This window comes from Telmatherina bonti, assembly GCF_933228915.1.
Source record: "Telmatherina bonti genome assembly, chromosome: 15".
NCBI classification, from domain to species: domain Eukaryota; kingdom Metazoa; phylum Chordata; class Actinopteri; order Atheriniformes; family Telmatherinidae; genus Telmatherina; species Telmatherina bonti.
Window position 1 is genome coordinate 31,836,734 of NC_136613.1, and position 27,747 is coordinate 31,864,480.

A 27,747-nucleotide genomic window follows, 5' to 3' on the forward strand; every position below is an offset into this window, starting at 1 on the left:
TGTTAAAGCATGTTTTCCTCATGGAAATCCTTACTGGAATCTATCTGTACAGTCGTTACCATGGGGATCACCCTCGTCTGCGTGGCGGGGGTCCTGCAGCGCAGCCTTATGGCGGTGTTGCAGGACCACTGCCTGTCCTGCAACACCTTGTCTTGATTGGGCTGGCTCCTGGTATGAACGGATTCCCAAGACATAAATTTCTTCACAGCAGCATCAGGCCAGATGTTTGTTTCTGTAATAGTTCAGCTGAAGAGAAGAGAAAGGTGGGGAGTGGGGTGTGAATGCATGTTGGGTGTGTGTTTTAGCAAACATGGCACCAAATAGGATCAGGTGTGTGCTTTTATGTCAAGCCCTGTGTGCTGCTGTGATAAATCAGGATGAAAACAGTATATTTCGTAAAAGAATAAAATAGCTGTAGCTCTAAACCTCCATCGGATCATCATACAGTATCGGCAGAGGCCATATCTGGTCGAATCAGCTGTTCTGCTTCCTCATCAGGAAGGTTTTAGTACAGGCACTTCAGGAGACGTCGCCTAAAGGACCCCAGATTCTACTGAAAAGACACGATTAGAGAGGAGAGTCTGTCTTTACATTGCAGCACATGTGATGTTGAACATCTTGTTCAGAAAGCCGTGTGTGTGTGTAATTCATAAGCCTTTCCTGGCTTTGTTGGTGGGGTGAAGGGGGGAGGAGTGGGTGGTCTAATCCATATTAGCCATGAATAAACCTCGAATTTCTCCTCAGAAGCAGCACTTGTTTAATTTCTCTCACCTCAGAGTGAATGAAGCATTTCGGCGGCTTTTCTCCAGCGCGGAGGAACAGCATTGTATGATGTTAGGAAAGCAGAAGCAGTCTGACCGACTCCAGCTCTGTAATAACAAACCACTGTGGAGCCATTTCTCCTGTGTTTTACGCAGTTTATTTTTTTGCATTGAACAGCTGGGAACTAAGGACTTTTTCTCCCAAATGTAGCAGAAATGAAAAGGAAAGTCTCTCAGTAGAAGGTCTGTCACTATTTCTATGTGATTGCAACATTTTGTAGAGTCTTTTCTTTCCACTCTACTCAGCCTTACATCATTTATGGCTGAAAGTATTTTTTTGTTCCCAGACAGCGGCGCCATTTAAACGCTGCCATTCTTTATCTCAAACTAACACTCTCCTACGACTCCTTGGGTTGAATTGCGGCTTCGGTCCGTTCTGCTTGGAGTCCATTTGAAGTTGTCCCGTACATGATGGAGAATTGTGCCAAGCCAGCAAATTCTTCCTGTGTCATTGATTGAGCGCTGCAGTGAATTAGGCTCTTGGGTGCACACTTTCCTGGAGGCTCTGTGGAAAAAGTTGTGCGCTAACTGTGCAATACTCAGGCTGCAAGGAAGTGAGAGTTACTCAGAGAGTAAAAAACAGTTTTTCTGGGACTCCTCCGAGTTGTTTTGTTGGTAAAAATAACTTTTAGTGAGTTTAGCTTTAGTGATTCATAAGAAGACAAGTGCGGGACTTCAGTCGTGCAAGCCGAGTGTTTTGCGCAGGATGATTTCTTGTTCTTCCAGTACTGAAATTCTCTCTGTGAGTCATCTGAAAAACCTTGTGAACTTTGCCTTTTTTTGTTCCAGCATTTGTCTCATGTGCAGTCTGCATCGGTAAGGAATGTACTTCCATTGTCACCAGGAGCTACTCTGGACTTCTTTTCTTTACTCAAGCCAAATCATTAACCATTTATATCTGTCTGCTCTGGTAGTTGGAGCAGGCATCCAGGGACTGGATGTTAGACACCACACCACAGATAGTCAATACATCAAGCAGGATTTTCTACAGGGTCCAGTTTTAGAAAAGTAACCCTTGTGCAACAAAAGTTGTAACTATTGGATCAAGTGGAAATTATTATGCAGAAGCAGTGCGTGAAAAACGAAGTTCATCCCATGATTTGGCAACTTGTAAATCCACCTAAATGAGCAATAACTTGTAGTAATTGTTTTAATGCCTCACAGAGTTGAATCATTTTGGTTACTCATTCATCATATCAGGGTTTTGGCTTTGGATCACTTTGATTCTTTTCTTTTTCAGTCTTGCTGCTCTTTGTTCGGGGACATTGTCCAATCTCATAATTTAGCTTTAGTCAAGGCTTAGCTGTCAGACAGATGGCGTCACATTTGATCCTGAAACACTTTGGGTTTACAGAAGTCTTCGTGCTCGATGACTGTGATGTGTCCAGGTCCTGTGGCTGGACACTAAGTAGAGAATAGTTGAACCAGCTCTACCTTTTAATGATGTATGTCTATTAGTAGTACATACAGGACTACATCTACTAATATCCCAATATGTGAGCAGTAATTTGCATGTGTAATCCAGAAATTTGCACGTTAGGCTAAACTACAATTTGCACGTGATTTACTAAGAGTGACTGTGTAAGTCAGCAGCAGGTGCAAACATGTTTGAGACTCTAAAGTGAGGGTTTGGGGCATTTTGTGGTGGGTTTGGAGAGAAAACATGACCTAGAGCAAAGGAAATCTGACTGCTACACAAAGAAATGCTGGATGGGAGCAAAGTTATGAAAAAGTTCATGCTGTTGGTAAAACAGTGCAAACAGGTGATGAATTAAAAAGACGTATATAGGACATGAGAATCGACAACTTGTGAAAATAAGGGTTTATGTACTGGCGCCTTGCAAAAAGAAAGATACTTGGATAAATATTACAGTCTCATACAGGCGTCATTTATTTTTTAGTAGTGATTTAATGAACTGACCCATCTACAAGCCAGCTGTCTGAAAACTGACCTCAACTTGGAGAACAGAAGGCTGTTTATCAAAAATCAGGGGTTTTATCCCCATGTTTTGAGGCTAAAAAGAGTTAAATTGATAGTTTGTAGTAGTATTTAGTTTTGGTTTTTTTTAAATAAAGATCTGAATCACTGACTCATTTTCATTAAATGTCCAAATGAAATATTACTTCCATGCTATACTTTTTTAATGGGACTACATTAATGCAGTCTACATCAGATATCAGTCATCAGCATCAATTCTGCTGTGGGAATGGCTCACACACACTCATGGGGGTGTGTGTTATAAGCTGCATTTACTGTGAGAAAAAGTTTGCATTCACCACAATTTTGAAAGCTTCTGAAACCATAAAAACTCCACTTCTGTACCAAAGAGGCTGATATATGTTAGCAGGATCTACTCTTATGATGCCTATGGCAACAAGCAGCCCTGGTGAACAAAACCTGATGAAAATAAGCTTTAGGCTGATTTAGACTGAACGGTGGACCTGCTTTTAGTGCAAAAAACTGTAACTTCAGCGTCCCTTTTAAAACCTTTCTGCTTCTTAAGCTGCATCCACCGGGGGAAGGTTAGCTCGATGTTGATCCTCCATTTGGGTGCTCCAGTCATGTTGCCTTTAAGGGCCTTTTTCTCTTTCTTGGCAATGGTGAAACCATGAAAACGGCTCCTGCATTTTTGTAAATGACAGCAGAACCGATTTAGCAGCTTTCTGATCTTCCTCTCCAGTGTCTCAATCACTTTGTGCTGGCTCGCAGGGAAAACACACTTTCATTCTGCATCAGCGCTGTTTGTCCCTTACCGGCGGCCGTGGTTTCAAGAGGGCAGACTACTGGCATACCCATCGTATACATGAATAAATCAAAAATTATTTGCCTGCAAGATTATTATTATTATTATTATTATTATTATTTTTAATATCATTATTATTATTGTTATTGTTGTTGTTGTTATTATTGTTATTATTATAACACAGATACAAATGCAAAAATGTATTTTGGCAAGTAAACAACAGAAAATGTTACACAATGTTAACTTTACAGCAACATTGTCCAAATGTAAACAGAACCAGCAGTGAAGCACACAACTAAAGTTTGTAAATGGTCAAATTCCTGCTGAATATGCATTTCCCATGAGTCTGTTTGGTCCTATGTGGTACAAACTGTTATAAATAAGATTTAACTTGGGAAAGCTTCATATAGTTACTTGTTACAAATGGAAACTTGTTATAACTGAGTCAGAATGATCTTGATTAGGTAATTAAAACAACAAGTTGTTATCACTAACCACAAAAAGCTGTGTCATGTATAAAAACATTGAGATCATTTAAACCCAAAATATTTTTTAGAGTGCAGAAGCATCTCATCAGCTCTCCACCACCAGGCTCAGCAGTCAGCGTGAAGCTGTTCCTGCTCATCAGCTGCATGTTAGTTTTTACTGGATGTACTTTAGGACCAAACGTCTCCACTTTGGTCACATCTGTCTGATATTCCAGAAGTCCAGTTTAACATTAACATGCAATCTGAGGCCTAGGCAGTCTGAAAGGTAACTTTTGTTCTTTTAATTTTGTTTTTTTTGAGCATTAAACAGTCTGACGTTGGTGTGAACGTCCTGGGATGCCCATTTCAGGGAAGATTTGCAGCTTCTTGACCATTTTGGTTGTGATTATAATCTCATTCAGTGACAGAAGGACTCGGGATTGTTGGGAAATGGACGTAAAACCCTCCCAGACTGATGGGCAGCAACAATCTCTACTCTAAGATCATTACCTTTGTCTCCTCATTGCCTTTCTGTTTTTTTTCTGCTCCTCTGGAGTACATTCAGAGTCTGCTTTTATGGAGGTCCTTAAGCTGACGAAGATCAATTACTCAAGTGTCATTGATTGGCGCGAAGCTGGAAGCAGTGAGACTGAACAAGCTTTCTCACACATCTGTGTGTTGGTTCAGTTTCTTCAACACAGTGTAATATTTCCTGTCTTATTTGTTACCGTAGGATGTTTTTGCCTTCATTTAAGATCCAATAAGAACCAGATTTTTATGTTCTCATACATAAACCTAAATGAAAGACATTTTGCTTTCTTCATACCAAAGCCAACACGCATAATTTTAGTGTGTTTATAACATTCCTTATTTGTAGACTGAAAAATAATCAATATGTTGGAAGTCTTTGGTTTTCTGTCCATGATTTTACCATTTTCTGCTGCAAACAGAGAAGAGAGGCCATGTTCCTGTTCTGCCGCTTTAAGCAGAACGCAGCGTGCGCGGACTTTAAAGGGTGTCAGCCAGGCTGCCATGCTGCTGTCAGCTCTCAACGCTTCTCTTCCTGCCTTTACTCTGTCTTTACTCTGTCTTGCAATTTAGTTTCCTGGCCTCCCAAGTTGTAAAAGAGGAGGAGGTGATGTGTGAGCCCCCACCCCCAGCCCCCACCATCAGCTTTCATTCCAGGTTCCCATGAGAAGTGGATTTACCTTTGGAGGAGACCTTTTGCAAGGTGCAATCAGGTTTAATCTCATTGCACAGCTGTTAAGTAAACCAAGGAGAAGGACACTTTAAGTCAAAGAAGCGCTCCAAGCTGTCAGGGAAGTGTTTAAAAAGTCCACAGAAACTTGCAGAGACCTTCACGTCCGTGTAGACAACCGCAGGAATATTCAGCATCTTTGACAACACTTCCTTAAGCTTCTGAATTTAAATAGAGAAGCCTTAAAAATATTATGTAATGTACTTATAATACTGTTAGAGTGTGTCTGTGCTCACCATCTTTGCTTTGAAGCACAATATTTTTATCTTGTACTGTTAGAAATCACAAGACTTGCAGCTACACATCTCATAAATTCATATTTTATATTATATTACATCATTACTTTATATTAATATATTATATGATTTTAGTTTTATTTTACAGTTTCAGGGAAAATATGAGCTCACTTTGAATCTGATGGCAGCAACACATCTGGAAAAAGTTGGAACAGGGTCAGTAAAAGACTGGAAAAACTGGTAGAAATAAAAAAATTAAAAAAAAAACTAGTAGCAAGTTAACTGGTAACATTACTAGGTATAAAAGGAGCACCTCAGAGAGGCAGAGTCTCTTAGATGTAAAGATGGACACAATTTCAAAAAAATGTTTCTCAATGTAAGGCTGTGAAGATCCCACCATCTACTGGATATAATATCATCTCTGTGTGCTGGGACAAGAATAAAGGTGAAAACATGGTGCTGGTGATTTTGGGCTTCTCAGGCAACACTGCATCAACACAGACATGATTCTTTACTGGAACTCACTGCATGAACAGAGTTCATCCTGAACTCCACAAGTGCAGGTTGAAGCTCCGTCATGCCAAGAAGAGGCAGAATGTGAAAAGGATCCGTAAACATTGTCATTTTTTTCTGGACTTAAACTCATCTAATATGTTCTGAGTGGAAACCTGGATGAAGATGTGGGATTGTTTGTGGACAGCATGGACGGCGTGTCCTGCAGACTAAAGAGGAGAGGGAGCATCCAGCTTGTTATCAGCCTGCATCTCTGATGGGATGGGGTTGCATTAGTGCCGATGGCGTGGGCAGCTTCCACATCTAGGAAGCTCCATCAATGCTGAAACATCTGCTCCCATCCAGACAACGTCTCTTTCAGGGAAGACCTTGCAGGTTCCACCATGCTGGACCACATCCTGCATCATCACAGCAGCATGGTGGAACAGGAGAACTGGCCTGCTGCAGTCCAGTTTCACCAGTGCCAAACATCTGGAGCACCATGGAAGCAGCTGGAATCCTGCATCAGACCAGAACAGGATGACATTCTTCTCCTCACTTCCCAGATGTTTGCAGATGTTAGAAGAAGAGGAGATGCTAACGATGCTAACATCATCCTGGAACAACTTTTTACAGACGTGTTGCTGCCTGCATCCTGTTTTATTCACATTTTACACAACGTCACAACTTTCTTTGAATCTCGTTACATGAGTTCAGAACCAATATACTTATTATTAAACACATAAAGAATGTGCAACCACAACCAACCTGCCAATAAAATCTAATCTGATAGGTGAAGAGGGTTAAAGTGAGGAGTGACAAAAAAGCCAGATGCAACCCTGAAGGAGCTGCAGAGCTTTCCATAAAACCACTGCAAGCTGAACGCTCCACCAAGCTGGATTTAATGAAATGAGTTCCAGTTAAATGCAACTGCTTAAATAAAACACAATTAAGGCATCAGGCAGACTCCCCAAACATGTTGACGAAGCATTTGAACAGATTTACCTGAAGCTGAACCTTTTAGCATCAACATCATCACATCTTCTGCTGAAAATTGCCCATAAAACCAATTAAAATTAAGCAAATGCGGCTCCAGATGAACACTAATCAGAACAGACTTTAAATTAGTCCGGCTTCACGGCCGACAATAATACTGTAAACAAAGTCATTAACATTCTCATGCAGAGGGCGCCGTCAAGTCGACTCTGCGGTGAGACGTTGCAGCATCTGGATGAACACAAGCATCTTAAACAAGCTGAGGTCCCCGAGGTCGCAGTCATGCATCTTTTGTCACAAGATTCATTAGCGCGGTGATAAGTCGATGATGAGCAGGAAATGAGGAATGAAACAAAAACACTGGAAGCAGCTTAATGGTGTGTTTTGGATGTCGGTGACCTGTAACGATAAAGAACCGTCTTCTGTTCAGACCCAGAAGCTGTTTAGTGAATGAAATAGAAATAATTTGTCAAATTCTAATAGGAGAGCTTTGACTTTATGTCAAACATCCATCGTAACTTCCTGTTAGCCGACCACGCTACTGCTCAGGCAGCTTTTCACAGCAGAGATGAAAGAAAGATGAAACGTCTTCCTGCTGCAGGTTGATGTTAATTAAAATGTGACAGATGTTTCTGAAACGCTCCTTCAGGACGTGTTGATGTGTTTCAGTGTCGGTTAGACATGAAAACCCTCCACCTCTGTGTGGCTTTACTGGTTTAATAAAAATACAAAGCAGGATGTCTGAGACCCAAACTGACTTAGGAGCTCCAGATGGCACCTGACAAAGAGAAACAGATTAATGACATGAAGAAGGGAAAGAAAGAGCTGAGACGGGCTAAAAGATGAAGAGGAGGATGGACGAATGGATGAATAATTGAAGGGAAGGATGGATGGATGAACAGATGAATGGATGCATGACAGGCAAAGAAGGGAAGTATGAATTGATGGATGGATTGTAAAGTAACGATGGATGGATGATAAAAATTAATGAACGAGAAAAAAGGAGAAGATGGTTGAGAAAATGAGAGCAGAGTAAAGGATGAGTAGATGAACAGTGTAGGAAGGGAAGGATGAATGAATGAACAGATGAGAAGAAATAGATGGATGGATGAATAGATTGATGAATGGATTAGGAAAAGGTGGGTGATAGAAGGGAGAGATGGATGAATGAGAGAGGAAATGAAATGATGGATGAAAAGATAAGAGAGAGAAGGATAGATTTATAGATTATGATGATGATGATGATGGAAGGGATGGAGGAATGATTGATGAGGAAGGAATGGGTGGATGAGAGAGAAAAGAATAAGTGAATAAGTTAATAAGATATGCAATTATAGATGAAAAGCTTAGGAAAGGATGAAGTATGGATGGCTGGATGAATGGATGAAGTGAGGATGGATGGATGGATGAGGATGACAGTGGGAGGACAGACAAATGAGGGAGGATCAAAAAGGGAAGGATGAATGAAGAAGGGAGGGATGAATAAAAGAAGGATGGGTGGATGAGGAAGGATTGATGAGGGAGGATAAATGCATAAGAAAAGATGGATAGAGGAGGCAAAGATGGATGACAGCATGAATGGATGAGGAACGATGGATGAAGGAGAATAGTTAGATGATGGAGGGATGGATGAATGAGGGAGGATGGATGGATGGATCAGGATAGATGGATGGATTGGTGAAGGAGGATTGATGGATGGATGAGGGAGGATGGAGGGATGAGGATGGATGGATGGATGGATCAGGATAGATGGATGGATGAAGGAGGATTGATGGATAGGTGAGGGAGGATGGAGGCATGAGGATGGGTGGATGGATGGATGAGGGATGATGGATTGATGGATGGATGGATGAGGATGGATTAGGGATAAGGGTGGATGGATGAGGGAGGGAGGATGGATGGATCAGGATAGATGGATGGATGGATGAAGGAGGATAGATGGATGGATGAGGGAGGATGGATAGATGAGGATGGATGGATGGATGGATGAGGGAGGATGGATAGATGAGGATGGGTGGATGGATGAGGGAGGACTGATGTAGGAGGATGGATGGATGAGGAAGGATGGATGGATAAGGGATGATGGAGAAGGGAGGATGGATGGATAAGGGATGATGGAGAAGGGAGGATGGATGGATAAGGGATGGATGGACAAGGATTGATGATAAAGGAGGATGAATAGATGAGGATGGATGAATAAAGATGGATGGATGAGGATGGTGGGTGGATGGATGGATGGGGATCCATCTTTCCCTTGGATGAAGGAGGATCAATGAGGATGGGTGGAAGGACAAGGATGGATTGATGGATGGATGGATGAGGATGGGTGAATGGATGGATTGGGATGGACAGATGGATGAGGAAGGATGGATGGATGAGTATGGATGGAGGGATGAGGATGGAGGGATGGATGAGTATGGATGGAGGGATGAGGGAGGATGGATGGATGAGGATGGATGGGATGGAGGGATGAGGTTGAAGGGATGAGGGAGGATGGATGGATGGATGAGGATAGATGGATGGAGGGATGATGATGGAGGGATGATGATGAATGGATGGGTGGATGAGGTTGAAGGGATGAGGGAGGATGGATGGATGGATGGAGGGATGAGGGAGGAAGGATGGATGGATGGATGGAGGGATGAAGATGGATGGATGGATGAGGATGGAGGGAAGAGGGAGGATGGATAGATGGATGGATGGATGAGGATAGATGGATCTAGGGATGATGATTGATGGATGGATGAGGATGGAGGGATGAGGATAGATGGATGAGGATGGAGGGATGATGATGAATGGATGGATGGATGAGGATAGATGGATGGATGGATGAGGATGGAGGAATGAGGGAGGATGGATGGATGAGGATGAATGGGATGGAGGGATGAGGGAGGATGGATGGATGGATGGAGGGATGATGATGGAGGGATGAGAATGGAGGGATGAGGGAGGATGGATGGATGAGAATAGATGGGGATGGAGGGATGAGGAAGGATGGATGGATGGATGGAGGGATGAGGATAGATGGATGGAGGGATGATGATGCAGGGATGATGATGAATGGATGGATGGATGAGGTTGAAGGGATGAGGGAGGATGGATGGATGGATGGATGGATGGATGGAGGGATGAGGGAGGATGGATAGATGGATGAGGATAGATGGATCTTGGGATGATGATTGATGGATGGATGAGGGTGGAGGGATGAGGATAGATGGGTGGAGGGATGAGGATGGATGGATGGATGAGGATAAATGGATGGAGGGATGATGATGCAGGGATGATGATGAATGAATGGATGGATGAGGTTGAAGGGATGAGGGAGGATGGATGGATGGATGGATGAGGATGGAGGGATGAGGATAGATGGATGGATGGATGAGGATGGAGGGATGAGGATAGATGGATGGATGGATGAGGATGGAGGGATGAGGGAGGATGGATACATGGATGGATGGATGAGGATAGAGGGATGAGGATAGATGGATGGATGGATGAGGATGGAGGGATGAGGGAGGATGGATACATGGATGGATGAGGATGGAGGGATGATGGATGAGGATAGATGGATGATGGATGAGGATGGAGGGATGATGAATGGATGGATGGATGAGGATGGAGGGATGATGATGAATGGATGGATGGATGAGGATGGAGGGATGATGATGAATGGATGGATGGATGAGGATGGAGGGATGATGATGAATGGATGGATGGATGAGGATGGAGGGATGAGGGAGGATGTTTGCTGGGTCTTTGCTGCCACGTTTTGAACCCAGTCCAGCAGCTCGGCTCGTTCGTTGCCGTCGCCGTTGACGCGCTTCTTGCCGTGTTTTAACACACATGTTGGTGATTCTGCCTCTGGCCTGATGACAAAGCTGCGCTGACTCAGCTGTTTGTATCGTTTCAGATAAATCCTGGATGCACACCCCGGAGGCCCTGGCCAAGCACTACATACCCTACAATGCCAAGGTAGGGTCCCAGCAGACACTTGTTACAGCTGTGTGACGGGACCGGAACATACCGTTTCTCCTGATCCAGTCAGCTGGGGTCATACTGAGGACAGCTTGTTTCGGGTTTTATCAGGTCAACGCTCATCCAACCCCCCATTTAAATGTTCATTTTAATAATAATGTGGATATTTCTATGGTGGTAAACACCGAGCTGTCAGAAATATTCCCCTGCTGTATTAATCATGTGCAGCAGCTGTTTCCCTGGTGTCGCAATGAAAAACCTTCCCCTCAAAGTTTACTCCTTTATTTATTGAGTTTTAATGAGAATGTTTCTGATGGGAGCATGAAGAAGTCCGCCATATTGACTGGAGTCCTGGTCTTTAACGCAACACCACATGGTGTCTTCGCGCATCCCGAGCTCGCCTCTCTCCCTGCCAGCACGTCCCCATAACGCTGCTTTTCCACTTCAAGTTTTTCTCTCTTGTGGGGCAAAGACTGTCTTCCTGCATCCTGTGCTTCGGTAATGTAATGCTGGAGCGGAGGTGGAACTACCACACCCCCCTCCCCAGCTGGCTTTTGTGTAAGAGGCACAAAAGGAGGCTGAACTGGCAGGAGACACCTTTTTAAAATCAAAGCAGATCATCAGCTGCCACTGATGAGCTCCCTGACTGCTTAAATTTGCTGAGATCTGAGTAAAATCTCACAGCTGAAGGAGTCGGAGGCAGTTGGACAGCCAAAGTAATGAGGATGTACGTTTCCTGGGTTGAAAGGACCCCGGACTGCTGAAACATAAACTCAGTTCACAGCTGAAGCTCTTATCTGGTTACAGCTGAGAGAGAGAGAGATCTTTCTCTCTCCTTTTTTTCATGCATGGATTCATTGTAGACGTCAAATCTTGTGAAACTTCAATCATCCGGGCATGATGGAGCCTCAGAACTGCCTGGGTTACATTTCCTCCACCTTTTTTTTTTTTTTTTTTAAGTTGTGCTGAACAAGAAATCACAAAATGCAGCTGCTAATGAGAACACGGGGGTCATGTTTTCTGGGGTTTAGGGGGCAATTTGAGGGATTTTTGTAATGTTTTTTCTGAGAATGGATCTTGGTCTTAGGGTGCATTCACATCACAATAGTCCGCTAGAGTTGGTCCGATTGGGGACTCAGTTGTAGAGGCGTGTATCCATGCCAACCGAGATCTTCATGCTGCACTTTGGTCAAACGAGCCAAACCATTTGTTCCCCATTCCCACCATAGATGGCGCTGCGCTAGTATTTAGCAAAGAGTACAAGACGGGCATGAAGAAGAAAACTGTTTCCTCCACCTGCGGAAACGAAACTGGAGACGAAATGGAGACCAAACTATGGCTGTTTTAGGTTTTTATTGTGTCTTATGCAAGTATCCTGCAGAGATACACTGCAACAATGGACGCAGTATGAACACCAGACAAGGCAGAGGATTCTTAACGCCATCACTATGTATTTACCCATAATGCAATGCTACGTTAAATGCAGAAAGTGACTTTTTTTTGTCATTGGCTTCCTGTAGTTGGTTCACTTGAAACAGACCGAGATCTACGTTTTTTGGAGAACTGAGTCCGCTTCTTTACACTGAATCAAAATCCGTTTGGCGCGTTCACATTTCCCCAAACAAAGTGGACTTTCCGAGCAAACGGACTCGGATTCGAATAAAAAAAAAGCTGATGTGAATGTGCCCTTAAATCCTGGGAGTGGTCCAGATCACCGTCTGGATCCAGGAGGATTCTGGGTGCTGCCATCCAGAACAGTAAAAACAGAGGGTTGTAGGAACTTTCATCACTATAAGAGAACAAATTAAGATATAAAAACATGTAACAAACACCGTAATACAGTCAAGACACGGTGGATCCATTATCAGTGTATCTAGGAATGATAGCGTCCATAAAAAAAGAATGTGGGTCTGGAAGAGGCTGGAAATCACTATGTGGGTGGAAATGAGCTGCTAATTCACAACAAAGTCAACTGAAGGTGCTTTTACAGATTCAGTCCAGTTCAGTCTGGTTTATCGTGGATCATATAATAAACCAAAACATGTTTATGTGGTACAAAAAGTTAAAACAGACCGCCAAGGGTTAGATGAAAAGCAAGTGTAGCACATTCTGTATGCTGAGCTGTAAAGTGTTCACATCATGTAAAAGGAAGGGAAATAATCTCTTTTTGCAGACATTAAAGCAGGATGTGGTGTAAACCTTCCTCCTGTTTACTGTAATCTGGTCTGGGACCAGGATGACATCCTGACAACAACGGACTGGTGAGACTGACGGTTCAAAGTGATGAAATCTCTGAAAATCAAACCTGAAAAGCTTTACAGATCTGCACACCTCAAATATGACAGAAAAGATCAAATCCGTTTGTTGCAGATTTTAAGCTCAGCTTCAGATGCTGCAGAGATTCTATAAATAAACAACCCACTTCCTGTTGGAGTTCCTGAACCACATTTTCCTTAAAAGAGCAACCTCATTCTGAGGACAACTCAGTGAAAACACACAGTACACAAAACCTCCTGCGCTGACATGACCCCTGCACGGCTCGGTCCAGGTCACAGCTCGGATCTTCACCGATACCAGCCAGCTGGTTTGGACTGTCCGTCTAATAAAATGGGATTTCTGAATGTTTTAGCTTTAAATAAAAACAAATCTGCATATTAACAGTGAGTGAAAAAGAAATGACAAAACCTCTTAGTGTGTAATGAGACACGACTTCATCAGAAAAACTCCTCTGGCCCTCGCCAGCACGAGGGAAATACAGGCTCTGAGAATCAGCGACACGCTACATGTTACTGCATCATCACTTTTTAGATCAAATCTAAAGCAAAATGCTGAAGCAGTGTGTGGGGAACCACATCCAGCCCATGACTCAGCAGCTTGCAGACCACTGGAGCAGCTCCTGTGTGACTGTACGACCTCGTCAGTCTCACAGAGGTTTGAGGGCGATCATTTCTGCAAAGCTCGATCAGGTCCTTTTTAGTCTGTTGGACAACCAGAACCACCGTTTGGAAGACCAGGAGGGTCCAGCCAGCATTGTCATGATGAGTAATTAATTGTAAAATAAAACTATAGATTGATAAATGTGATTTCAAATTCCTTAATTAATTCATACAAAAAGAAATTAAGTTTGAAGGGCTGCGTAGTGGCGTGGTGGTTAGCACTGCGACCTCACAGCAAGAAGGCCACTGGTTTGATGACCCGAAGGCTGCTGGGATAGACTCCGGCTCCCCCGTGTACCTTACTCGGATTAAGCGGCTTCAGTAGAATGAAGAAGAAATCAAACTGGATGAATTCATTATTTAACACGGTGATTTGTAAATTCACACTCATATGCTGCTTCTAATTTACTTTTTACATTTTCATTTTCTTTTCTTCCTCCATGCTTAAATCCTGTTTGGATTCAGATTTCCTGAGTGGTTTACCCTCTCCGTTTTGCTTTAGCGTGACACTTTGGGGCCTCTTGGGGGGGGTGATCCATCAGGAGTTATTAAAGAAGGCAAGACACGCGTAGTCATCAAGGAAATACTGATCGTCTGTTAGTCAATGCAGTTTTAGTTTCCCTGCAGAACTTCTATTCTATGCAAAATGCAAAGAATGAATCCCATAATATTTGCTGCAGAGAGCAAAGTTCTCCAACTCCTCTGACAAAGTTAAACTAAATGCTCCTTGAAGAGCTGAGTCTTCAGCTTGCTGTTGGCACGTGGTTCATTTAGATTTACGTTTCCAGTCAGACCAGTTCAGTTGCACATTCACACGTCCCCAACAAACCCAACTTTTCTTCCAAATGAACTGGGAACTGATTCAGAAGTCTGATGTGAACGTCACACAGCGGCTTCTCAATCAGGTTGATGTGGATCATGTCAACATCTTCATTCTGCTCTTTTCCAGACATTCTGTTGTAGATCTGCTGCTGCTGCTGTGTGTGTGTGTGTGTGTGTGTGTGTGTGTGTGTGTGTGTGTGTGTGTGTGTGTGTGTGTCCTGTTTCATGATACACGCTCAGCTCGTCTTTATTCTTCAGACAGATAACCTGACATTTGGATCCATCCTTTGGTATCCAGAGAACTTCATTATCATCTCAATGCCTGCAAGGTGTGCTGCAGAACAAGCCCACATCATGAACCCTCCGCCACCGTGCTTTACAAACTGCTTGATGTGGATGTAGTGATTTTAACCAAACACGGCATGGAACACAACATAGTAATACAACATAGCAAGCATCACATTGTGCAGGATTGTTCCAGAAGTCTGGTGCTTCGTACGGACGCAGCGTTATTTGATCGTTCCAGTCTGATGTTGGGCTGAACTTGCTGCTACACCCCCTCATGGGAGGATTGGCAGCTGTCTCGAATGTCTTACGCTTGGGGATAAACTCTTCCTCTGTTAGGAGATGGACTCCTGATTGTTTGACTACAATCTTTCCTAGATTAAAGGGCAAATAAAAAGCAAAAAACTCGCTGAAAACTCAACACAAACCTGAATGCTCCACCAGAACCTCTGCTTTACCAGATGCACACACTGATGATCATCATCATCATCAGTTCTCAGGTGCTTTATGCAGGTAAAGAAAACTGAATCTCACAGAGAAACATCCAGAGACCAGAAGACAGAAGAGTTTAAAGGTTTCATCACAGCTGCACGGAACACATTGAAGCCGTTGACAAGTTGAACTGTGAAAGCTCGTCTCACCTCAGGGTGCATTTCTGAATGTGCATCTCATGTCTCCAGCGTCTCGGAGTCTGGACACCCTGCAGTGTTTACAGTTTTGACTGACACACCAGCACCTCTTTATCTGGACCCACCACAGCAGGACAGGACCAACCTGACCCTTTATTTGCTCAGATATGGGATTTTAAAGTGGAAAAAATGAAGTTAGAAATACAAAAAATGGCAAATGGACACCAGGGTTTATGTTCCACAGCAAGCCGGCGGAGATTTGAGTCTGGCAGCAGCTTTGTCAGAACATTTGCCTCTTTATAAGGTGACTGCCAAGTCTGAAATCAGCTTCTGTTTCAGTGTTCTCCCCCCACCTCTTTGTTCTCTGATATCCTTACCCTTTTGATTGATGCACACATCCAAATAGTACTTATTAGGTTGGGAGGTTTGGGTGCAGCTTCAGACCTGAGGGCTGCAGGAAGAAAGAAATCACTGTCAGGGGTTGGAGCCATCACAGCCTGCCCTTTAACTGAGCCTGTCAGGCGGGAGGAAGGGGCGCTCCACACGTAGCCAAGTAGATCTCAGCTCTCAATGTGTCATCGCAATGAACTTTTCAGGCCCGCCACGAGGTTGAAACCTCGCACTCTGTGCAAATGCTCAGATTGGGGAATGAGAGGCAGGGGCGGCTTGTTTTCAACAGCCTCTGCCGCTTGATGGATGAACCTCCAAGCTTGATTTACCTCGTGAAACCTCCCCAGCCGCTGCCTCAGGAACATGTGCCGCTCCATTCCGTTCTGGTCATCTGCCAGCAACACCCCCCCCCCCCCCCCCCCCCCCACATACACACACATATACATCCGACATGACTGCGAGTGTGTGGCGAGTTCATTTGTCACAATGCTGCAGGATTCTGACACTTGTGCAGAGAGCTTCGATCTGTTTTCGGACTGTTTAGCAGCAGCAGCAGCTCGCCGCTGCTTCTTTCTGTCTGCATGCTTTCAGAAATGACGACACAAGTTCGTCTCCTGCATGAAGCGTACGGAGCCAGGGTAGGGACTTACGCTCATGAATTAATGGACAAATGTTTTGTACTTGCAACATGACAGACCTGCAGAATTAATTCAACATTTCACACACCTACTCAACAGCCAATCAGATTTCTCTAATGCCTTACCAGTCATGGAGAGAGGAGGTCTGAGATCCTCTGTGTCCACAGTCAAACTTTACATCTGCTCAATCTTCCCAGTCTGGAGAGAGCTGATCAAGGCCTGGACAACCGTCATAGCTGTTTGAAAGCAAGTTCATTCATGGATAAATAAAACGTGTCGGAACCCTTTGCAGAACTGTAGATTTTGCAGATAGATACGTTTCTATCTCCATCTGCCTGGAGGGAACCATGGCGGTCACATGGGTCTTGAGATTGTTTTGGAATTAACCCTTTCACACAGGGTACGTTACTTCATGTCTTTTATTTGAAATTAATCGTTTGGAAATAAATAAATCTGAATAGCATTATTTTCCTAAGGGTTTACGTGGAAATAGTAATTCTGATTTAGGGTTTACATGAAACATTCTGCTTTAGATCGGCCGGTTGGGAAGAGTTCAGATTGGACAGAAGGCAGACATGACTTCCATCTATCAGAAGTGAACAAAGTTTGCTTCCTGCTTTTCGTCTTTGGGTCGTAACAGAAAACTACATGATAAGAACCAGTTTTGTGCTTATTTTGATTATAATTTTGAAGCAACAACTCGACACAAGCAACTCGTCACTTTCTCCAGAAGCAGAAGGAGAAGGAAGATCGACCACTGAAGATAAAAGGCAGAATGCTCGGCAGAATATGTGCGTCATCGGGATGGGATATAGCTACGAGCTTGCATGGAACGATTGGAATTAGCGTTGACATAACAGAGAAATTATTCGGTTCGGATTTAAAATGCAAATAAACCACGCACTTACTCCGAATTCAGTTTAATTCCGAATCGGCTTTTTCATTCAGAATTAGGTGTTTACATGGCGTGGACATGGTGAGGAACATGCTGCGGCTTGTTTTCAATGCATCAGCCAAGCAGATCTTCTTTCTCAAGAAGTACGATGTGATTGGTCAGATGTTTGAGGTGGGCGTGCAGCAAAATGTTTCCTCTGATGCAAGATTAGTTTTAATTAACAAATAATCAAGGTGGTAAGAAAGTTCGACATTAATACAACATAATTAATACGAATATTTATATATATAGAGACACAGATACAACACAGCCCTGCCTGGATGTGGAGCAAGTTTCTTGTTAGGTATAGAAGGAGCTGGTCAGGTCAGTTATCTCGGCATCGTCGAGTAAGATCAGACTAATAAACAGGTTTGTTTTTTTTTTATCATTATTGTTGCAGCCTTGAGAACATGAATAAAGTTCTTCCTTCTTACAGATTATGTAACAAGTTTTACAGACGTCTGATTGGTTGTTGAGTAGGCATGTAAACATTACCTGTATTTTCTATATTTTATTGAAGATTACTTGCAGATTTTCTTTATAAGTTATATTTCTGAAACTTTTGAATAAAAGATAAAAAAGATTAAATGTTTTTTATTCACTCAGAAAAACAGAATACAAAACAAGAGATAGAAAACAAGAATAGCACTACATGTAAAACAGAGAAGTTAGAGTACATCGTCAGATCATCATAAGGCTCAAAATGATTTAATACGTTGCATAGACAAGAGAGCAGAACGTGCAAAAAGGAATAAATACCAGCTAATATAGAGACGAAGAGAGGGAGAAAAGGTGAGAAAAGTATTTCCATGTCTATAATAAAAATATTGTAATTGTAGATTTGATTGTTACTTGTAGAGATACAAGTCATAAGAATGAAGTCCCTGTCGTAGCTCCGTAGAAGGAACCATCATAGCAACAGCAACAGTTTACTGGAACCATTGAAACTTCGAAATGTTAGTCCAGGTCTGAATGGCAGTAAAACAAAAGGGCCTCTTTTCCAGAGCTAACAGATGTGCACGGCAGGAAAAAGCTGCTATGGCATCGCTGCACGTTATTACAGAGACAGAAGTCTGCAGAGTCAGACGAGCATTAACACAGTCAGGCTTCACACACCTTTCCCCGCCTCATGGAGACAGTCCGAGCCCGTCTGAGCTGTTTGAGCTCCAAGGGGAGATGCTGTTATTGTGTTTTTCTCAACCTTTAAGGGCTTGACACTCCTCTTTATGAAGTCTCATATTGGAACAGGCTGCACACATTAAGCTGGGGGGGGGGGGGTGACTGGAGCAGCAACGACCCCCGCAGCTGGATGGATGTCACCACTTTCAGGCAACAATGGCACCATCTGTTGGAGAAATGTAGAATGTTTGCAGAGCTCAGAACACTAAATCTGAACGAATCCGTCATCATCTTTTATGTATATATTTATGTGTGTTTGTGTGTGTGTTTTAATCTCGCTGCTGTTTAATAACTTCTATTTTCTCTCCAGTTCCTTGGAAACACAGAGGTGGAAGCACCAAAGGGCACAGAAGTGGTGAAGGACGCCGTGAGGAAGCTGAAGGTAAACTCGATGCTCTGAATAAGCTGTGGGCTCCGGGACAGCACGACACTGTCGAGTGGGCAGACCGGACCTGAGGGCTCGGTGCTGGGGGAGGTGGGACTGAGTGACAGCTACTCCCCTCCCTCGTCCAGTCCTGCAAGGTGCCCTTGGAGTTTTTCAGCTCCTGAGCGTGGATGACTGGAAGTGCTGCATAAGCAGTTTGCTCTCCAGGCAGATGTAAACCTCAGTTAGAGGCAAAATTTATCCAGCAAATAAAAAACTCTCACAATCCAATCCTCAGCTGATAGATTTAATCCCCCCCCCCTCCCCTCCCTCCAAGCAGTTTACCCTGAAAAGCAACTAAAGTCAAACGGTGCCACTATCAACCTTCAGAAGTCACATCATTAGTTAAATAATCTGCATGTTTGCAGTTAAAGAGTCACATGATCTCAGTAGACGTGATCAGAAATGACCTAGAATTGGAGACGCCACCGAGCACGAGACGCTGCGCAGTTATGAAGAAGCATAAATCAGGTTTGGACAATAAGACTTTGACATTTCCAACGAGCTCCGTTAAATCCATCTTCACACAATGCGAAGACAATGGCACCCTAACCAACCTGCCAAGATAGGAGCGTCCACCAAAACGGACAGACCAGGCGAGCAGGACATCAATCAGAGAGACAACAAAGAGACCAAATGTGTCCCTGAAGGAGCTGAAAGCTCCACGGAGAAGACTGCTGGGATGTGTCTTTTCACCCCACCGGACTGGGCTTCAGTATCCAGGGTATCAAACAGCTACAGAAAATTTCACAAAAATGCCTACAATGGACTCTGGAGATATTTAGAAGAACGTATTCTGGTCATATAAGACTAAATTCAACCTCTTACAACCATAAAAACAGCGTCGCCAAGGTGAAACACGGTGGGGGGGGCATCATTCCGAGGGGATGTTTTCCATTTGTAGGGAGCGGGAAACAGGCCAGGAGAGAAGTGATGAATGGAGATGCATAGATTGTTTCAGTCTTCTGGAGATGTTGGACTGGGATGGAGCTTCTCTTCCAGTAAGACACTGTCAGCCTTCAGTGGAAGAAAGTCTGGACATGTTGGAAGGTCAAAGCTCGGACCTCCGTAGCATGACGTAGTGTTTGACGAACTCCAGCCGAAGCCGTCCAGCGTAGAGACGGAGCAGTGTGAGGAAATATTCAAGTGGCTGGATGTGCCGAGGGAAAGCACACACACACACACACACACACACACACACACACACAGTGGAAACTCCCCTGAAAGAGTTTTTACTTTCAATTTTTTACAACTTTTTTTCTAACAAACAATTTCAGAATCAGATGTGACTTTATTAGTGCTAAAATAAAACAAAAAGAAGAAACCAACAGCATTTACAGGCCAGGAGATATAAGTGTACCGTAAAAATCAGACAGGAAAGATCTGAATGCAACATGGCTGTAAGTAAAAACGCTGTGATGTAAAGGAGAGAGAGAAATAAATAAGGGGATAAAATTAACAGACAAAAATGGGATCGAATCAAACATGGAACAATGTTGTGGGATGATGTGACGGAGTGTTGCGTAGATAAAATTTCAAGTTTTATCGTGTTTTTTCAAGATAAAATTTCACCCAAATCTTTCCAGACTGCAGATTCAAAAGGAAAATAGATCTTACACAAAAAGAAAAAATACCAGGAGGGCAACTTTAATGATAGAATTATTATTATTATGACAGTGAAGGAGGTTTAGGACAAAGTTCCTCTGAAGCGGTCCAGTCAATGACACTCAACCCGGCTTTATTCCTGCCCGTCAGTCCTGGGAACTCGCCGCAGCGCTCTCAGCTAACACGGCTGTCCTCCGCCTGCTGGCCTTCCTGCTGTCTCCTCCTGCCAAGAACTGAATCTGTGGGGCCACTTGTGGGGGAAGCTTGTTTTCCCAAACCCATACCTCTATTGTTCCAATCCATTTGATCTTAGAGGCCTGTTTCTGACTGAGGCTCCATTGTTACTCTCCCAGATACGGAGCAGCCTCGCTATGCTTCCAAAGATCACAGGCAGGGAAAACATTCAGCTGAATGTGTAAAGACGTGCACGCATCTGTCCACGGTTTAATGAAAAAGAAAAGAGCCTCTGCTCCCACATGGCCAAAATCAATCTCCCTGTTGACGTCCGGTTCGGGTCAGTCTGTGTCTGAAGGAGGTAAATGTCATCAGAAAAGCAGAAGTTGAGACAGAAGTCTGATTGATTCTGTCAGTGTGCTGCCATGTTGGAGGCTGTGAAATCACCACAGCGCTGCCTGTTGCAGGTTTTGTTATGGTTGCAGCAGAGTTTATTTTGCTTCGCGGTTTCTCCTGCAAGCATCCTGGAGAAGCTGCCACGGTTCTTCTGTGGATTCAGGATTGTGAAACGGTGATGCTGATGAGATAGAGGCTCCGTGGGGAGCGTACCATTTTGTTCTTTTCATTAGTTTTTGTTATAGGAAGTTCGTTGAGGCCGTCGACAAGCTACAGAATGAAATTCAGACGCATCTGAAACATGTAGTCAGGGTTTTTATGCAGATGGAGCCATTTTTACCTTTCCTCTGATTTTCTGTTGTGCTTTCTGGTTTCTTGTTTGTTTCACCTGCTTTGTTTGTTCTGACATTTTAATAGGAAAAATTTATGATCAACAAAAAAATTCTTCACTTCTTATTTGTCATTCATTTGTAACATGCAAACGAAATGTGTCCTCAGAACCATGGATGTCCATGATACAAATGGTCTTCAGGGAATGGTCTTCAGTGCCACACTAGGTGGGACCCAAACTATAGACAGAGTGTAAGAATGAATTAGAATTTATTGTTTGAGTTTGGGCCATAGACTGTATATAAAGAGATAGACGGAGCCTCCGTGACGTCACCCATAGGTTTCTGAAGAGCTGAATTGAATCTCGGTGGGTGGTTCCTACCGTCGCCATGTTGGCAGCGTCATGTGCGTCGTCTCGCCCGGAAAATACACATATGGACAAAGAGGTGGAGCTGAGAGGGGGGCTGTGAGTGTCATGGTGGATGATTGACATCGAGCGAACTCCGAGCTTTCTGTAGCTAAGAGCTAACCGAGCTAACCACGAGATAACGGGAGATAACCAGCTAACGGAGGTAAGCGGGCTAAAGCTAAGTCACATTGTTAACCAGCTAAAAACCGCAGTTGTTCTACGTTCTACTCACTTGAAGCCGGAGATTGGTACCTGTCAATCAAAAGGACACACCCCTAAATTTGCCGAACTTTGAGGGCGAGCTAGAAAAACATTCCCTTCCCCCACAGTTGTTATGAAGGTAAACCTAACCTATAAACCGAAAATGGATTTTTGAAATGGGCTGTAAACATGTTTATTTCTGCCGTGAAGTTGGTCTTTTTCACATGAGAGTCTATGGGGATTTGCTCTGTTTTGGAGACAGCTCGTAGTGGATGAAGGGGGAACTGCAGTTTTATGCACTTCCGCATAGGCTTCACTTTTAACCGCCGGAGGTTGCCGCTTGGTTTGGGCCCTGCGATGTACTGGCGAGCTGTCCAGGGTGTACCCTGCCTTTCGCCCAAACACTGCTGGGATAGGCTCCAGCTTCCCCGCGACCCTTCATTGGACTAAGCTGTTAGGATGAATGCATGAATGAATGCTTGAGTTTGGTGTACAAATTGCTTGTTCTGTCCAGGAAGTATCTCTGTAGGAGAAGGAGAAAATTAGCGAAGTCCAAACAGTCCTTGACTGAGGAAATGGTTTTGGGAAATATGGCTTACTGTGTCCAGAGGTGGTTGATACGCTGGAGAGGGTGGTTTAAGATTCCAGGAGTGGTGAGCAAGATGGCAGGTCGATTAGCTGGAGATTGTTATGTAACTGGTCCAGCGGATCCAGGTGAGACAAGGTGTTGCAAAAAGGAATAAATGCAGTAGACAATCGTGAGCTCAATCACTTGGAGAGCACAGAATTCCCAAAGGAGCCAGATTTACCACAGATAATGTGGGATAGTCTGGCAGAGACTGGACTGCAACCAGTGCCAGTTGAGCTGCAGGTGTGTTCCATCAGCACTCCAGACTCCACCCTGAGCCTCCGGGAAGCCCGCTCAGCCCAAGCTAAACCCCAGGAGAAGAACACCACTGCCAGGAGCAAATCATGACAAATAAACAAAACAAAGAATCACATCATACTAAAATGCTTAACTTGCTATAAAAAGCCCAAAGACACAGCAGCATTGATCAAAGTGGACTTTGTGTGGAATTAACCAGTCAAACCATCTCTGGTTAGACTGGTTTGAGTCTGGTTGCCATGGTGTTAGTCCTCCGCAGCCTCCTGCTTTTGAGGGCAGCAGGTCAAATGGAGTTGGATGGGTCCTTCATAACACTCTTGCACCACCAGCCTCCGCTACACCCCCCCTGTCAGCTGCGTATGTTCCCCTCTGCTACGCCCCCCTGTCAGCTGCGTATGGTCCCCTCTGCTACGCCCCCTGTCAGCTGCGTATGTTCCCCTCTGCTACGCCCCCCTGTCAGCTGCGTATGGTCCCCTCTGCTACGCCCCCCTGTCAGCTGCGTATGTTCCCCTCTGCTACGCCCCCTGTCAGCTGCGTATGTTCCCCTCTGCTACGCCCCCCTGTCAGCTGCGTATGGTCCCCTCTGCTACGCCCCCCTGTCAGCTGCGTATGTTCCCCTCTGCTACGCCCCCTGTCAGCTGCGTATGTTCCCCTCTGCTACGCCCCCCTGTCAGCTGCGTATGTTCCACTCTGCGACGCCCCCCTGTCAGCGACGTATGGTCCCCTCTGCTACGCCCCCCTGTCAGCTGCGTATGTTCCCCTCTGCTACACCCCCTGTCAGCTGCGTATGTTCCCCTCTGCTACGCCCCCCTGTCAGCTGCGTATGTTCCCCTCTGCTACGCCCCCCTGTCAGCTGCGTATGTTCCCTCTGCTACGCCCCCCCTGTCAGCTGCGTATGTTCCCCTCTGCTACGCCCCCCTGTCAGCTGCGTATGGTCCCCTCTGCTACGCCCCCGTCAGCTGCGTATGGTCCCCTCTGCTACGCCCCCTGTCAGCTGCGTATGTTCCCCTCTGCTACGCCCCCTGTCAGCTGCGTATGTTCCCCTCTGCTACGCCCCCCTGTCAGCTGCGTATGGTCCCCTCTGCTACGCCCCCGTCAGCTGCGTATGGTCCCCTCTGCTACGCCCCCTGTCAGCTGCGTATGTTCCCCTCTGCTACGCCCCCTGTCAGCTGCGTATGTTCCCCTCTGCTACGCCCCCGTCAGCTGCGTATGTTCCCTCTGCTACGCCCCCGTCAGCTGCGTATGTTCCCTCTGCTACGCCCCCCCTGTCAGCTGCGTATGTTCCCCTCTGCTACGCCCCCCTGTCAGCTGCGTATGTTCCCCTCTGCTACGCCCCCCTGTCAGCTGCGTATTGTCCCCTCTGCTACGCCCCCCTGTCAGCTGTGTATTTTAACACACCAGCTGCTGATGAAGAATGAGAACGTGTTCTCCACCACATACCTATAAAAGTCTTTATCCTGCTGGTGGTGTTCAGATCCCAGTTCAGGTTGCTGGAGACGTGGACACCCAGATATTTCAGACTGGGAACCATTTCCACAGCTGACAAGCAGGGAGATGAATGTGACACGTCCTCCTAAAACCCAAATAAGTTCTTTTCTCTTCTCTACATTGTTCTTTTCCTCAGTCCAGCTCACCACATCCTCCACGTCATGGTTCATGTGACAGCAGTGTCTTAAGTTCTGACGCTGTGTTTCACATCATTTGCCTCTATCGTTTACCAACCGCTGTGGTACTACAGCGTTCATTATGTACAGTTCTGGAGCTGCAGCTGTTCTGCAGCGCCTTGAGGCCGACCAATCACAGCTCCCAACTTTGTCTTCCTGCTTGGAACGTCACATGATGTTCACCGCGTCACACACCAGCAGCTGGATATCAACTTAAGGACTGTTTTTAAATTTGCATCAACACCGACTCATTAAAGTGTGATTGGTTGGACATTCGAGCTGGAAGTGGTTAACACAGAGCAGCAGGAAGTTGCAGCTTCCGCATCCCGTTCAGGTTGGGTGGATAGTTTTAATCAAACAGCTGATCGAGGCGGTGAGAAAGTACAAATATATTTATAACACATGGCATTTAAAGGTAGAGTATGTAAGATTTTCAATATTTTTAAAATAAATAAGCTAAAGAAATAACTACAATCATAATTAGATAGCTTTTTAAACATGTAGGTTCCAGTCTGTCCATATTTGATGCGTTATTAAATTACAAGTTTAATTAATAACAAAGACCCTTCTTGAATGTTTTCTGACCAGTAAAAAAAAAAGTACTTTTTTCCACCAGTAGGGGGAGTATAAGCCCATTTATTGCAAAGCGGCTCTGAGCTACAGCTCACAAGCGATTCCTGCCCTCATTGGAGCTGGCAAGGAGGAGGGGTGAGGGGTGAGTTTTGCTCATTACTGCCAACCTGTGGTGGTTTGTGGAGGTAGCAGTTTTGTGGTTTTGCTCACGACCTGGTGTTTCAAAGAATCGCCTTGAAATCTTACATACTCTGCCTTTAAAGACATGAAGCCAGTAACGTGAAATAAAAACAGACATCTCCTTTGCAGATGAAGCTTGTTTGTTCTCGCTCCTGCAGCCTCGAGAGCGAGAACAAAGTTCTTACTTCCTATGGAAAATGTAACATACAGTTGTGCTCATATGTCTTCATCCCCTTTCATTAAAGAAAAGGCTGAATTTACAACAGTCACTCAAATAACTGGAGACTTTAAAAAGGAACAATAACTAAAAATGTGCAAAAATATAATTTAGTAATATTAGACACAGTTTTTTCATTTAATTGAGTTGAAGAAAGAAAAAAAAACAAACAAATTGGTCCTGGACAAATTAGAGACTTTTCTGTTGAACAGTGGGACAAAATACCTGTCAACAGGTGCAGAAGTCTGACTGAGAGGAACAGAAAACACCTGACTGGAGCGGAAACATTAAAGGATTTTTCAACTAAATATTAGTTTATGACTGATGGAATATGTAATACATTATCTTATTTGTTTACTTTTTTAAAAAAAATATTTCTATTGAACCAAAATTTTTTTTAAGAAAAAGTGATGATTTTCATAAATTTTTTATTTATTATTACTTCAATTTCAATTTCAATTTCAGCCTATTTTACAGGCAGCTGTTTTTTTTCCTTCTTTAATGAAAGGGGATGAATAAATATGAGCACAACTGTAAACCCTAAACAAATTCAACCTAAAAGCCTCCATTGAGGTTCAACTACTGAAATGTTTTTACTTCAAGCTGTAGCTTCAGGTTTTGCTGAATTGATGTTGTTTTTGTAAATAAATAAATAAATAAATAAATCTAGTTAAACTACATTTAATGACTGAGTATCATCAACAATTGTAAACAGGATTAAATGCTGAGTTTATCCAGTTTTCATCTTCTAGCTCATTTTAAAGTTCGAAATGAAAAAAAACAAAACAAATATATCTATTTAACATGAAATAACTGCAGAGCACCAATCAGCAGGCAGCTGCCAGCTAATTAATGTAATCAGACATTTCCCGCCTACAGAGACATGTTTGTCTCTGGTTTGGTGGGAGATGAAAACAAAGTGAACATATGAATGACTGGAAATGAATCCGTCAGCTTATTTATAAACTAATAAAATGTTTTCAACTTCTCCTGTTTCACCATGAAGGTTAAAAATCCCATTTTAAAGACAAAAACATAACTTTTTTTTTTTATACTTTCCTGTCTGTGTTATTCATATTGTTGCCTGAACACATCTCTGCTCTCCCCACCTGACAGTTTCAGAGGCACATTAAGAAGTCAGAGGGCCAGAAGGTCCCCAAAGTGGAGCTGCAGATCTCCATCTACGGAGTGAAGATACTGGATCCCAAAACGAAAGTGAGTCATGTTGTCTGAAAGGCGCATTAATTCCCCACGTGCCACGTGAGGTTGTTGTCGGAATAAACAGCTTGTAGAATCACAGATGGTCTACATTCAGCGCCTCGGTAATAAATAAAGTCTTTGTTTTCCAGGACGTGCAGCATAACTGTCAGCTGCACAGGATATCTTTCTGTGCGGATGACAAAACCGATAAGAGGATATTTACTTTTATCTGCAAAGACTCGGAGTCCAACAAACACCTCTGCTACGTGTTCGACAGTGAAAAATGTGTAAGTTTGCCTGAAAGCAGACATATAAGTACACACACGGTGAAACTGGTGTGTGTTGTTGTCAACTTTAAGGTGTAAACCACTAGATAAACAGTCTCTGTTGCTTTGATACTTCAGGCAGAGGAGATCACTCTAACCATCGGCCAGGCCTTCGACTTGGCCTACAAGAAGTTCTTGGAGTCTGGAGGCAAAGACGTGGAGACCAGGAAGCAGATCGGAGGCTTGCAGAAACGGGTACGTCTGGCGTCCAGCTGGCTCATGCTCACGTTTCGCTCACGTTCAGCTCTTTACTGCTGATCATCTCAAACGTAGACGGCGAAGCTGTGCAGAAAACAGAATATTAATGACAGACTGCTGCGATGTTAATGCAGGGTTCAACGCCCCACTGGGTTTGGAGAA

At 44.0% G+C, this 27,747-nt stretch overlaps 1 protein-coding gene across 3 annotated transcripts in view; it reads left to right on the forward strand.

Annotated features, from left to right (window-relative positions):
• Positions 1 to 27,747, forward strand: part of LOC306766290 (PTB domain-containing engulfment adapter protein 1) — a 127,406-nt gene that overhangs the window by 93,878 nt on the left and 5,781 nt on the right. For all 3 annotated transcript variants that reach the window (XM_079253955.1, XM_079253957.1, XM_079253956.1), the window contains 5 exons: positions 10,925 to 10,986; positions 19,113 to 19,184; positions 26,978 to 27,076; positions 27,211 to 27,348; positions 27,466 to 27,582. In XM_079253955.1, coding sequence (XP_079110081.1) covers positions 10,925 to 10,986; positions 19,113 to 19,184; positions 26,978 to 27,076; positions 27,211 to 27,348; positions 27,466 to 27,582 — 488 coding nt within the window. The remainder of the gene's footprint in view (positions 1 to 10,924; positions 10,987 to 19,112; positions 19,185 to 26,977; positions 27,077 to 27,210; positions 27,349 to 27,465; positions 27,583 to 27,747) is intronic.